This window comes from Podarcis liolepis (genome assembly GCF_965112155.1).
Source record: "Podarcis liolepis genome assembly, chromosome: 1".
Lineage (NCBI taxonomy): Eukaryota > Metazoa > Chordata > Lepidosauria > Squamata > Lacertidae > Podarcis > Podarcis liolepis.
The window spans coordinates 10380984-10393271 of record NC_139554.1 but is presented as its reverse complement, the minus strand read 5'-3'; the positions used below and the strand labels follow the sequence as shown (position 1 = coordinate 10393271).

Below are 12288 nucleotides of genomic sequence, written 5' to 3'. Positions count from 1 at the left end.
TAAATGATTTTAGATGCAGATCTTTTTTGACATTCGTCATTGACTACTCAGAAGCCATAGGTTTATTGCTTTGCACAAAGGTTGACAGCAGCCCAATTAGCAACCATTGTATGCTGCATATTCTTGTAGGAGTAAAATAATGGCTACCCTCCTTAGTGCCATCTGTAAAAAGTAAGCTGTCCACCCTACTTAGCTGTTAATAGTGTCAATTTTTAAGAGCGGTTGGAAATGTTTGCATGTGCTCTTTAATTGTGACATTTGCAAGTTTATTTTGGTGCAGAGTCTTACTGACTTGATTGAAGTGTGCTTGTTCCTATGCCAATAAATGGTGCTGGGTTTTGCATTTACTTCCTAAGAAGTATATGCATGATTGCAGCCAGTTTCTGCAAATGAAGGGTATATTGTTCTTGTGCATTATCTCTACTGGCATAACTAGAAGCTGAGTTAATGCTTCCTTCAAAATTTATTTCCGAATGCAAACAGAAGACCTCTGAATTTAATACTTCCTTTCTCACTTTAGGTCATGTTCCTTGGAGAGCTGGAGGAGATATTGGATGTGATTGAACCCTCACAGTTTGTCAAAATTCAAGAACCCTTGTTTAAACAAATAGCTAAGTGTGTGTCTAGCCCTCACTTTCAGGTCAGTATGGGCAGCTAGAAACTCAGAAGCAAATTGTATGTTGCATGTACATAAACCGTGGCACCATTTTTTAATATGGGAAGTCACTTCAGAAGAGGGGGATTCTGAGCAGTGAAGCAAGTTTTGGAGGATGCTTAGTCTTTTCCCAGTGGAGTACAGGATCAGGTTTAAGGTGCTGGTTTTAACCTTTAAAGCCCTATACGGCCTAGGACCCTCAAACCTACGGGACCTGCTCTCCTGGTATGCCCCACGGAGGACCTTCTGGTCCGTAAATAATAACATCTTGGAGGTCCTGGGCCTCAAGGAAATTAGACTGGCCTCAACCAGTGCCAAGGCCTTTTTGGCCGTGGCCCCAACCTGGTAGAATGCTCTGCCACAAGAGACCAGGGCCCTGCGGGATCTGACATCTTTCCACAGAGCCTGCAAGATGGAGCTGTTCTGCCAGGCCTTTGGTTAGGGTCCTGTTTGGTTGGGGTCTGACTCCTCCCCTCCTTATAAAAACTTATACGAAAGTGGCCCCGCAACTTTTCTCACAGGTTCATGTAAGATCAGTACAGTTAGGCTGATGAGCATTTAAGGTCCCCAGCCCTAATCTGTGGGCTGTCATCTGATTGGATTTCACTTTGATTCTGATTTGATTTTAGGATGTATTTTAATTGATTGCCTGATTTTATGTTAATATGTTATATATTTGATGTTAGCCACTCTGAGCCTGGTTTTGGCCGGGGAGGGCAGGGTAAAAATAATTATAATTTATTATTTATACCCTGTCCATCTGGCTGGGCTTCCCCAGCCACACTGGGCGGCTTCCAACAAAATATTAAAAAACAGTAATGCATCAAACATTAAACACTTCCCTAAACAGGGCTGCCTTCAGATGTCTTCTAAAAGTCTGGTAGTTGTTGTTCTCTTTGACATCTGATGGGAGGGCGTTCCACAGGGCGGGCGCCGCTACCGAGAAGGCCCTCTGCCTGGTTCCCTGTAACTTGGCTTCTCTCATTGAGGGAACCGCCAGAAGGCCCTGTCCTACCACTTTGCCATGCAATATTGTTTCCTCTCAATAGATTTCCCCTAATGGAATACCACATGTGCATTTACTTGCTGACCCCAATATGTTTAGGACTTTAAAGGTTAATTCCAGCACTTTTAAGCTGGGCCCATAAACAATCTGGAAAACAGTACAGATGGCAAAGCACTGGCATAATATGGTTGTACTTACTGGAGTTGTTACCTGATCTAGGAAATAAAAGAATACCATTTCCCCCTTTTTCCAAGGTGGCTGAAAGAGCACTGTACTATTGGAATAATGAATACATCATGAGTTTGATAGAGGAGAATTCCAATGTAATACTTCCCATAATGTTTTCCAGTCTGTACAGGATTTCCAAAGAACACTGGAACCCGTAAGTGTTTTTCTTTGTTTTATTTTTTAAAAAACCCATTGTTGTATATTTGCAACACATTGAAAATCTTAGATTTGTACCTTTCACAGAGTTGTTTCCTAAACAATGAAATACTGGTTATCTGACCTGTCTTGACATTTCACCACTTGCAGGGTTTTACAGCATAGATTTGACACCAAATGCACTTAACTCTAGAGTTGCACAATGAGAGCAGGGCTTTTGCAAGCACTTAGGATATTTACCTGAAGGGTATGCACGGAACTTGTTTCTGGGACACCATACATTTGAGAAAGTTGCAGTGTTTCTCGTATATAGTGCTAGCTGACAGTATGGTACTTACAGTATGATAGAATAAACTTGCAGGCGCTCCTCTGAGATCCTTGGTGGGAGAAGTTAAGAAGAGGAGAAAACTCTGGAATTGCAGAGATAATAAATCCCTGTACTTAGTTGAAATGTGGCCCTGCCTCGTTGTGTACATGGTCACTTAGGAAAATAAATAAGGTTAAAACTTTTGGAAATTAGAGGAGACTTGGTTGGCTTTCCAAAGCAACTCTCATTATGATCTGGCCTATTTACTTGAAAAGTGATATTGGAACCTCTTCGTAGATATCTGGTGCACAGCTGTATTGTGAGCAAAAGTATGATGACTTCCAAGTTGGACTATTACAGATCTTTGAACAGAAACATTTCATCTAGAGACTGGCAGAACCTGGAAAAGGTTTCACCAGTTTGAAGGGTCCGTTTCTCAGAAACAGAAAGTTTTTTTTTAAAAAAAATTATATCGTACAGATTATTGTTCAAACCAAGTTTCACAAAGCTGTTCACAGTTAAGCCATAATATAATTTTGAAACTAAATAAAAACATTTTTTTCCCATTTTTTCAAAACAGCACAGAAACCTGCTGAAACAAGCAGCACCAGTTAGTAGTACCCGGCATGATATGTCCATATTAAATACTGAGTTGGGAAAGTGCAAAGTTCATTCCATATCCTGAGCTAGCATATTGGCAGCTGCTCTGATTCTGGTATCCCGCACCCCCAAGACTGAACTGTATTATTAAAAATCTAGCCAAAAGAATGAGAAGAATTTGCAGTTCACTGGGAGCAGGGGGGTTGGTTTACTGTGCTTCCTCAGACCGGTTGTGTGGTGGGTTGTGTCACAGTTGAGTGATGTTGATGTCACTAGTACCTTGCGTATCAGGAACTTTGAAACAAAGGATCTATCATAGAATTAGAGTTGGAAGGAACCGCTGAGGGTCATCTACTCTCTAGTCCAACCACCTGCAGTGCAGGACTCCTGTCCACAGCTGTCCCTGGGGGGGCCTGAACCGCCAACTTTCTGGTCAACAGCCAGATGCACTGACCTATTGCACCGCAGAGATGTACATCCCTTATTTTTAAAAGGTGCCTTTTGCCGCTCTCCAGCTACAACATTGCCACTTTACAGCAATATCCTCCAGATAAAACCTTAATACGATTTACTTTTGCCCTAGTCTTCAGAGCACTGCACTGATAAGCCCTGTGGTATTCTGTGGGGTCTGCAGTAGAAGACAGCCTTGAGGTGCACAGACAGGTCATCAAAAGCTTACTCAAGAGGGCTTATGGGAGATGAGTCCCTGGTTTTCTTACACTTTCTTCTTCTGGGTCTCCTTAACAGGACATGCAGTAAATTCAGTAGTACTTACTTCTACATGCATATATTGCGCTGAGCTTCTACGGGGTAATAAAGGAAAAAATATAAACATGAAAGTCCTTTTTTATTGAAGATGTAGTTCTCTGCTCCTCCTCAGTGGTGCTCTCATTCCATTTCCTTTTTCTAATTCTAGTCTTCCTTTCCCCCAGTCCTTTTTCTTATAGTTTCTTTTGCCAGCTTATTAGCATAGAAGGACTGGAGTTGTATCTTGAGGTTCCCAGTCCTTGGAGAACTTAGCACTAGGCTGCACAGATGAAAGGAATGAAAAAGTTGGGATCACCTGCCTGGTACCATGCTAAGTTTTGTGTTAAATCTGCCTGCATTCTCTCCCTGCTTTCATATGTTTCTGCAAAACTTGAGTTCTAAACTTCAGTTGCCCCCTCTGCTCTTCCCCCATAAAGTAATAGCATCTTGAGTTTGGCTTATCGCTGTTCCTTTTACATTGAAACACTGCAGAATTTTGAAAAGGCTCCACACACTATATTCAGCTGTGGTTGCTGACACTTCCCAGTACAACATTTATTGATGCAGGATTCTGTTTCCATTGACCCATTATAGATTTGGGGAAGACTGGAAGGGGACACACCTTGGATGATGCCAGAGCTGTGTGTCCTATAACACAAATACATCAAATCAGAACGGTGTTGTTGGCACGAAAAGATCCGTCCCGTTTGAACGGCAAATTAACGGACTCTTTCTTTCACGATTCACAGGGCTATTGTGGCTTTAGTATACAACGTGCTGAAGGCATTTATGGAAATGAACAGCGCCATGTTTGACGAGCTGACGGCCACTTACAAGTCAGATCGCCAGCGGTAACTTTCTACAGCCTTTTTTATTTTATTTTGTCAGCTGCGCATAAAGCCTGCTGTTTTTAGTTTTGGTTCTTTTTTTATTTAAACACTTTGCAGTAATTGCATAATTCCCACACATGATTGATTGCAATGCCTCATTCCCCCCCTCCCCGCATGCTCATTAGCCTGGCCCCTGCAAGACGTATAGATGGTTGTTTTTTTCCTTCCCTTTATGAGATACAGTACCCATTGCGTAGCTTGTGAACTTGCATTCCTCACAGAACTTCTTTTGGCTCTATGTTCTTAAAGACTTAATTGTATCAAGAATTTCAATAGTAAAAAATAAAAATAATTTCTTTTTTTATTAACACCCCCCCCCAAACTCATCAATTTGCCTTCACTTTGCTTTGAAGATGGTGTCCAGAATGCATACAGGAACTCTTTGCGAGTCAAGAAAGCTTTCGGCAATTAACTCTCATAACTTGCGTCTGACCTTTATTGGAATCTCTAAGCAAAGTGACCCCCTCCCCCCCCCAGCCTTCCTTGCTTTCCTTCTCCATGATATCTTGATACATTTAAGGCTTTGACATTGCTGGATCTAGAAGAAGTGCCATCCATACGATCATTAGTTGCACCTTAGTTTAAAATGTTTCTCTGTCTTTCCCTTAATCACCCTTCTCCAATTATAGTGCATCATCTTTTGTCTGAAATTTCAGCTTATCCAAAGCAGCAGGTGAAACTAATGAGGAAACTTCGGGAACTCCGGGCAGTTTGCGACTTGGTGAAAGTCGTGCCTTTTGTGAGACTCGGGGTTCCCACAAGCAAAGCGAAGGGTACTGTATGTCATCAAGCCTTGTTAGGTTAGTATAGCCTCTCACACGTTCTTGGAGGCCCTAATGTTGTTCAGTTCCATCACCAGGCTGACAGCTCTCTGCTTAACATTAAAAAGAAAACTCAAAGAAATGTAAATAGAGGGGTACCAAGTACCCCTTAGCTTTAATAGACTTTATGCCTGTACGCACAGCAAGTCAGTTATGATTGATTTGTTAATGTTTTGTCTAAGCTAGGCTAGGCTTCTTATACAGTGGCCCAGGACCATCAGGGTATCGGGGATGCTTCTGTGTGGCCCTTTTTGTTAACATTACGCAAGTTTCATCAAGAAACTGGTTAGATTCCTAACAATTATTAGTGAAGTATTGATTGTTTTTCTGGCAATGGGTGTTTCTGGCGTTTGGTCACCTCAAAAGGTCAAAGCTGAGGCTTCCATCTACGTGCAGGAAACACATTTTTAAAATCATGACATCTTGGAGGCAAGGATCCGGAAAGCTATTTCATTCATCGAGAATCTCTGGCGTGGTTTTCGACCTTTTTGTCTTTGAACAGCAGGCTCCCATGTCACACCATGATCAGCTTTGAACATTCACTCGGTCTCAAAAATGGTTTTCCGTGTGGCATTGCAGGGTGTTTGAGAAACACAAGCCTAAAGCCTCCTTGGCTGCTAGCACAGAACTCGATGCACTGTTGTTTGGATTCCAGCAGTAAAAAAGACAAGGCATTGCTCAAGTAGAGGATACACTTTGCTAGGGAGTAAGCACTATTGTTTTCACTGGGCCTCCTCCATAATGAATAATGGTAGGATAGTAGTCCAGGATTGTTCTAGTATACAGAATTTTGCTATTTTTAACTACCGTATTTTGCGCCCCATAAGACGCTCCGGCCCATAAGACGCACCTAGTTTTTTGGGGGGGGAAATAAAGAAAAAATTTTTTATTCCCCCCCCAGGTGCGGGGCTGGAAGAACCAGGTCGGGGAACAGTGGGAAGGCACGCTCTGCCTCCCCGCTGTCCCCCGAGCTTGTGGGGCTGGCGATGGGGAGGGCAGCTCTATGCCGCCATCCCGAGCGGGGCGGGACTTAGCGCCCCGCTCGGGATGGCGGCGTAGACCTGCCTGCCGTCCCGCGACGGCAGGCAGCTCTGTGCCGCCATCCCGAGCGGGGCGGGACTTAGCGCCCCGCTCGGGATGGCGGCGCAGAGCTGCGCTGGTCCCAGGACCGCACGCAGCTCTGCGCGGCCACCGGGAGCGGGGCGGAGCTTCTCCCCCGGCTCCCGGTGGCCGGGCAGAGCTGCGCTGGTCCCAGGACCGCACGCAGCTCTGCGCGGCCACCGGGAGCGGGGCGGAGCTTCGCCCCCGGCTCCCGGTGGCCGGGCAGAGCTGCGCTGGTCCCAGGACCGCACGCAGCTCTGCGCGGCCACCGGGAGTGGGGCGGAGCTTCGCCCCCGGCTCCCGGTGGCCGGGCAGAGCTGCGCTGGTCCCAGGACCGCACGCAGCTCTGCGCGGCCACCGGGAGCGGGGCGGAGCTTCGCCCCCGGCTCCCGGTGGCCGGGCAGAGCTGCGCTGGTCCCAGGACCGCACGCAGCTCTGCGCGGCCACCGGGAGCGGGGCGGAGCTTCGCCCCCGGCTCCCGGTGGCCGGGCAGAGCTGCGCTGGTCCCAGGACCGCACGCAGCTCTGCGCGGCCACCGGGAGCGGGGCGGAGCTTCTCCCCCGGCTCCCGGTGGCCGGGCAGAGCTGCGCTGGTCCCAGGACCGCACGCAGCTCTGCAGGGCCACCGGGAGCGGGGCGGAGTTTAGCGCTCCGCTCCGGATGGCAGCGCAGAGCTGCGCTGGTCCCAGGACCGCACGCAGCTCTGCGCGGCCACCGGGAGTGGGGCGGAGCTTCGCCCCCGGCTCCCGGTGGCCGGGCAGAGCTGCGCTGGTCCCAGGACCGCACGCAGCTCTGCGCGGCCACCGGGAGTGGGGCGGAGCTTCGCCCCCGGCTCCCGGTGGCCGGGCAGAGCTGCGCTGGTCCCAGGACCGCACGCAGCTCTGCGCGGCCACCGGGAGCGGGGCGGAGCTTCTCCCCCGGCTCCCGGTGGCCGGGCAGAGCTGCGCTGGTCCCAGGACCGCACGCAGCTCTGCAGGGCCACCGGGAGCGGGGCGGAGTTTAGCGCTCCGCTCCGGATGGCAGCGCAGAGCTGCGCTGGTCCCAGGACCGCAGGCAGCTCTGCGCGGCCACCGGGAGCGGGGCGGAGCTTCTCCCCCGGCTCCCGGTGGCCGCGCAGAGCTGCGCTGGTCCCGGGATTGCAGGCAGCTCTGCGCAACCCTCGAGCCGGTCTCCCGAGGGTTGCGCAGAGCTTCCTGAAGCCTGGAGAGCGAGAGGGGTCGGTACGCACCGACCCCCCTCGCTCTCCAGGCTTCAGCGAAAGCCTGCATTCGCCCCATAAGACGCAGGCACATTTCCCCTTCATTTTTGGAGGGGAAAAAGTGCGTCTTATGGGGCGAAAAATACGGTATGTACACGACTGTGACATTATCTATTGCCTGCCAAGTCAATATCTGGCATTTTTAAAAAGTTAAATAGTTATATTTTAATGTATTTTTCATCTTTTGCTGGAAGCTGCCCAGAGTGGCTGGGGAAACCCAGCCAGATGGGTGGGGTATAAATAAATTATTATTATTATTATTATTATTATTATTATTATTATTATTATTATTATTACAATAAACTTGGGTATAATTCATTAGCTCTCTGGCAACTTGAAAGTTATGCACATATTAAGTTTATGATCCTGAGAAATAGAAAGGTTAAGTAGCAGTTTCTGTTTTGTGAAAGTTTGGACCTGGAATTTTGGTCACTTGTCTGGCTGCAGTTCCAATGGTTTCATTGGTGGTTTCATTGGAAAGAAGCTTAGGACAGTTTTCTGTAAATAATGATGAAGATAAGAATGTGTGGGGAAGGAGAGAACAAGAAATGGAATAATAACGCTTTTAAATTAAATAACTGATGCAGTCCGATAATTAAAAAGAGATCCAATGAGTTCGCTAGAAAGAAAAATAAATCCACTCGTCACGGATGACATACATTGCCAAATGAAGCTCCACTGGCTTCCATCTCCATAGTATTTGAAGGAACATATTGGGCAATTTGGGTTTGTAATGGCTTCAAATACAGGAGCACAATTCCTTACCCTCCAAAACGTCTGCAGTAGTTCATTTGGTATGTAATTGTTTTTATTCTACCTTTGTTTTGCTCTAGAAGGCAGGTTTTCATTAACTCGGATAAAGAAATGCCAGTAAGTGCAGGACAAGACCAGGAAATAGAGCAAGCGGTGTGATTCCGAAGTCTTGCCAGACTGGGTAGCATTGGATGTTGCAAGGCACCACCGGCTTGGGGTTGTTCCTGCGAACGCCTGGCACTATTCAGTTGTGGGGTTCTTGTGTGTGCAGCCTTAAGAGGTTTCAGAGAAAATGCAAAGCGTTGGGACACCCCAGTGCATCGTTCTACCTCTAGTGCCGTTTTCTTTCTGTAGCTGTACTGATGTAAGAAACAAGGGGCTCGTGAAAACCTGACTTTTCCCTCTAATGCTTCTCTTCCCCCCTCCCCTTAATTTAACAGCGAGAAGAAAAAGGAGAAGGAACGTGAAGAACTATGGAAGAAACTGGAGGATTTGGAACTAAAGCGGGGTCTTAGACGGGATGGGATAATTCCAACTTAACAAAAAGCAGCAAAGCAGCATTTAAATAACCTGTGGAGTCACACATGTATGTAGTAGAAGATGGAGCAACAGTTTTCTGTATTGTGCAACTTTACAGTAGATTTCACATTTGTTTCATTATTACAACAGCACTGTATATATCTGTCTCTAAGTAAAGGAAAACAAACAAACAAAAAAAGAACTTCAATCCAAAGTTTGGACAACAGATGGACTTCTCAGAACTTTGCAAAAATGATCATTGTTTTAACCCTTCTTTAAACCAGTCTTCAAAAGATCTGTCGAAATTGCTATGTCCAAATTCCAGTGTCAGGACCTCTTCCTTATTTATCATTAGCAGAGAGTGATACAACTTCAAATGTGAACAATCTTAAATTTAGCTTGTCTTTCTGCTAAACTGTTAAATGTATTTATAGTAAAAGAGAGAGAGAGAGAAAAAAAGAGATTGTCATTTTCTTACGAGTTTGTGTAACATCTTTCTCCTCCGGATAACTATGCTGTAATTTGACTTGGGTTTTTTTGTTTTTGTTTTTTTCCTTTTTTTGCACATCTTCATGAGTTGAATGTTTATACAGATCAGGGCCGTAAAAAGAAAAAATAGAGGTCCTTAAAAATGCTAAGAGTTTGTTCTGGTATACGCAACTTTTGAGTACCAGACCTGCTTTGGTGCTCCTTCAGTGTGAACGTTACGAGTAACTATAATGTGGTTATAGGCGGACTTGGGAGGTGTGCATTGGGATTTGCCAATGAATCAGTTGCTTGCGAATCCCAGCTCACCCCACCAATCCTTATCAAAGTGTGCAGTGGCAACAACGCAGACTTCAGTATCCGACCAGTATTAAGCTGTACACGGTTGATAAAATGGCCAGATTTGTCTTAGGAATACTGAGGATAAATTATTGCATTGCTATACATTTTCTTTAGGCTATTTGGAAATAATAAAACAAGAGTACACCTAAAAAAAAATTGATCGTGTATGGTCATCATGGAGCTAATATGGGGGTGGGGGGGGTGGGGAGTTGAGCAGACAGGTTGGATTGTTTGAAGTTGTTGCCTTACCTTTCTAAATATTTATTAAACATTCCAGCCAAAAAAGAAAAAGAAAAAAGATTCTGTGGTGGTTTTTGCAACTCCGTTTCTTATCACAGCAACATCTTGTTTTGAGCTGGAATGGATTATGGATAACATACTTCAGCATTCTGAACTTGGGTGCTCATTTCCTAATTACTGTATTTGTTACCAAAAGTGGTTCTAAAAAATACTATTGGGGAGCGGGGGGGGGAAAGAGAATATTCCAATTCTGGCAAACCTAATGTCTTGAGTATTAATAATAAAATTTTAAATGATTTTATATCAAAGGTGCATTGTGACCAAATTGTTTAAGGTTAAAAACAAAGCAAAAAAATATATATGGAAAAAAGAGAGGGCTGTATTATAAATATACATTACTGGCTATCTGCTTTGTATTTAAAAGTGGAATCTCACATCTTTGGTAGATAAAATGCTGATAAGACTTGTGTACAGTATATATTTAGCTAATGCAGGTACATTATTATATACCGTAAGGTATGTGTTTTTCAGGATTTTTCTCCAGGATGCTTTTGAACTGTTATAGACAACATATGACAACAATGATTGATAATCCTAAACCATTGATCCAGCAGTATTTACAGTATGAAGCTGAATTGGTGTTCATAAGTCTTTTGTGATAGTCGCAAACATGAATTTACAACCTGTTGCCATTGATAGAAGTACAGTATAAATACGAGCTTGTATATTTTTCTTCCTGCCATTTAAATATTTGGTAGAATTGGGGGTTTCTTGTTTCCAGGCCAAATAAATAAATAAATAAAAATGAGAGAGCAGGGAAATTCCCCTCTCTTGTCAGACGGACTACTGTTTCGGGGTTATCAGGTCACAGTTTGTACATGTGAGTCTTTGCACATGGATATTGTAAAACTCAAGAGCTTTGTAAAAACTTGACACTGCTAATTCATGGGGGGGAGGGCGGGTGGAAACCAGAAGTAAACTAGTCATATGCAACACCAAACACAACATGGTTTAATGGGATTAAGCTAAGCCTCTTTTAAGAACATTGACAGGGACTCAATGTATACATGGCAGATGCTGCCATAGGTGAAACGTTCTATTTTAAAAAAAAAGTGCTGGAGCAAAAGGTGCAAGCTGAAATACTGAAGATGAAATAAATTTATAACAAATCATATCCCTTAGACGTCCTTGATTTTGACCAGTCTTTTGTTTCTGCTACGGATTTTGAAGTTAACCCATGCCTAAAATAGGCTTCGACGAGAACGTTTTACACACCTGACTAAAACATTTTACAGTCGTGAAAAGCATATTAAAGCAGCAGTGTAAATGTTATATGCTATTATGATAGTGTTAAAACACACACATGTGTAATTAGGAAAAAGTGGTATATCTCTGAAGGAGGGTCAGTTGATTGCTTGACTCCCGGATATTTGCAGTCATCTTGCAACGGGGGACACATTCCAGGCCGTTTGTCACATAGGCGCGGAATACTCTTCATGAGCCCAGGGCCTGTTTCTTGGAAGGTATGGAAATTCAGCCTGAGAGCCAGCCTTTCTCATGCCTTTCTTTGAGCAAAGAAATAAATACAACAAAGAGACTAAGACGCAGCTCCCAGGGTCAACAAATGATCTTCCTGGACTGTATGTAAGTAAAAAGAGTCGGGCGGGAGATAGCTGGGGGCAGACTGAGGCAGTTGAAGCAGCCCCTCATTTAGGGCCGGCGCACCCATGAGGCAAGGTGAGGGGACTGCCTCAGTCCCCAGGGGCAGCAGATCCCAATGTCCGTTTTCCTTCCTCCTCTGTTCCTAATGTAGACCTCCTGTGGTTCGGAGTAGGACATCAATTTATGGTTCCACCTCAAGTGCAAAAACGTATTGGGCTGGCCCCAGCCCAGCCCACCTTAATGAAGCGGCCTACACTATGAAAACAAAACACTTTCCATGCACAGATATTTTATCTGCCTTTCAAAACATATGAATTGCTTGAGAGGGTGCTGAGGCAACAGGAAATGCAGCATTGTGTCTGCGCACTGAGCTTATATTTTTTGCTCTATAAGACTCACTTTTTCCCTCCTAAAAAGTAAGGGGAAATGTGTGTGCGTCTTATGGAACGAATGCAGGCTGCGCAGCTATCCCAGAAGCCAGAACAGCAAGAGGGATTGTTGCTTTCACTGCACAGCGA

General features: G+C 45.0%; 1 protein-coding gene across 11 annotated transcripts in view; it reads left to right on the top strand.

Moving 5' to 3' along the window:
• The window catches only part of PPP2R5E (protein phosphatase 2 regulatory subunit B'epsilon), a 90970-nt gene extending 79690 nt beyond the window's left edge, over window positions 1-11280 (top strand). For 6 of the 11 annotated variants that reach the window (XM_083518756.1, XM_083518755.1, XM_083518757.1 and 3 more), the window contains 4 exons: window positions 521-640; window positions 1916-2043; window positions 4449-4550; window positions 8962-11280. In XM_083518756.1, the coding sequence (XP_083374882.1) occupies window positions 521-640; window positions 1916-2043; window positions 4449-4550; window positions 8962-9061 (450 nt within the window). In that variant the 3' untranslated portion in view covers window positions 9062-11280. Of the gene's footprint in view, window positions 1-520; window positions 641-1915; window positions 2044-4448; window positions 4551-5245; window positions 5390-8961 lie in introns of all 11 variants that reach the window. The other 5 variants (XM_083518751.1, XM_083518748.1, XM_083518752.1 and 2 more) reach the window with 1 other exon arrangement.
• Window positions 11281-12288: the final 1008 nt, after the last annotated feature.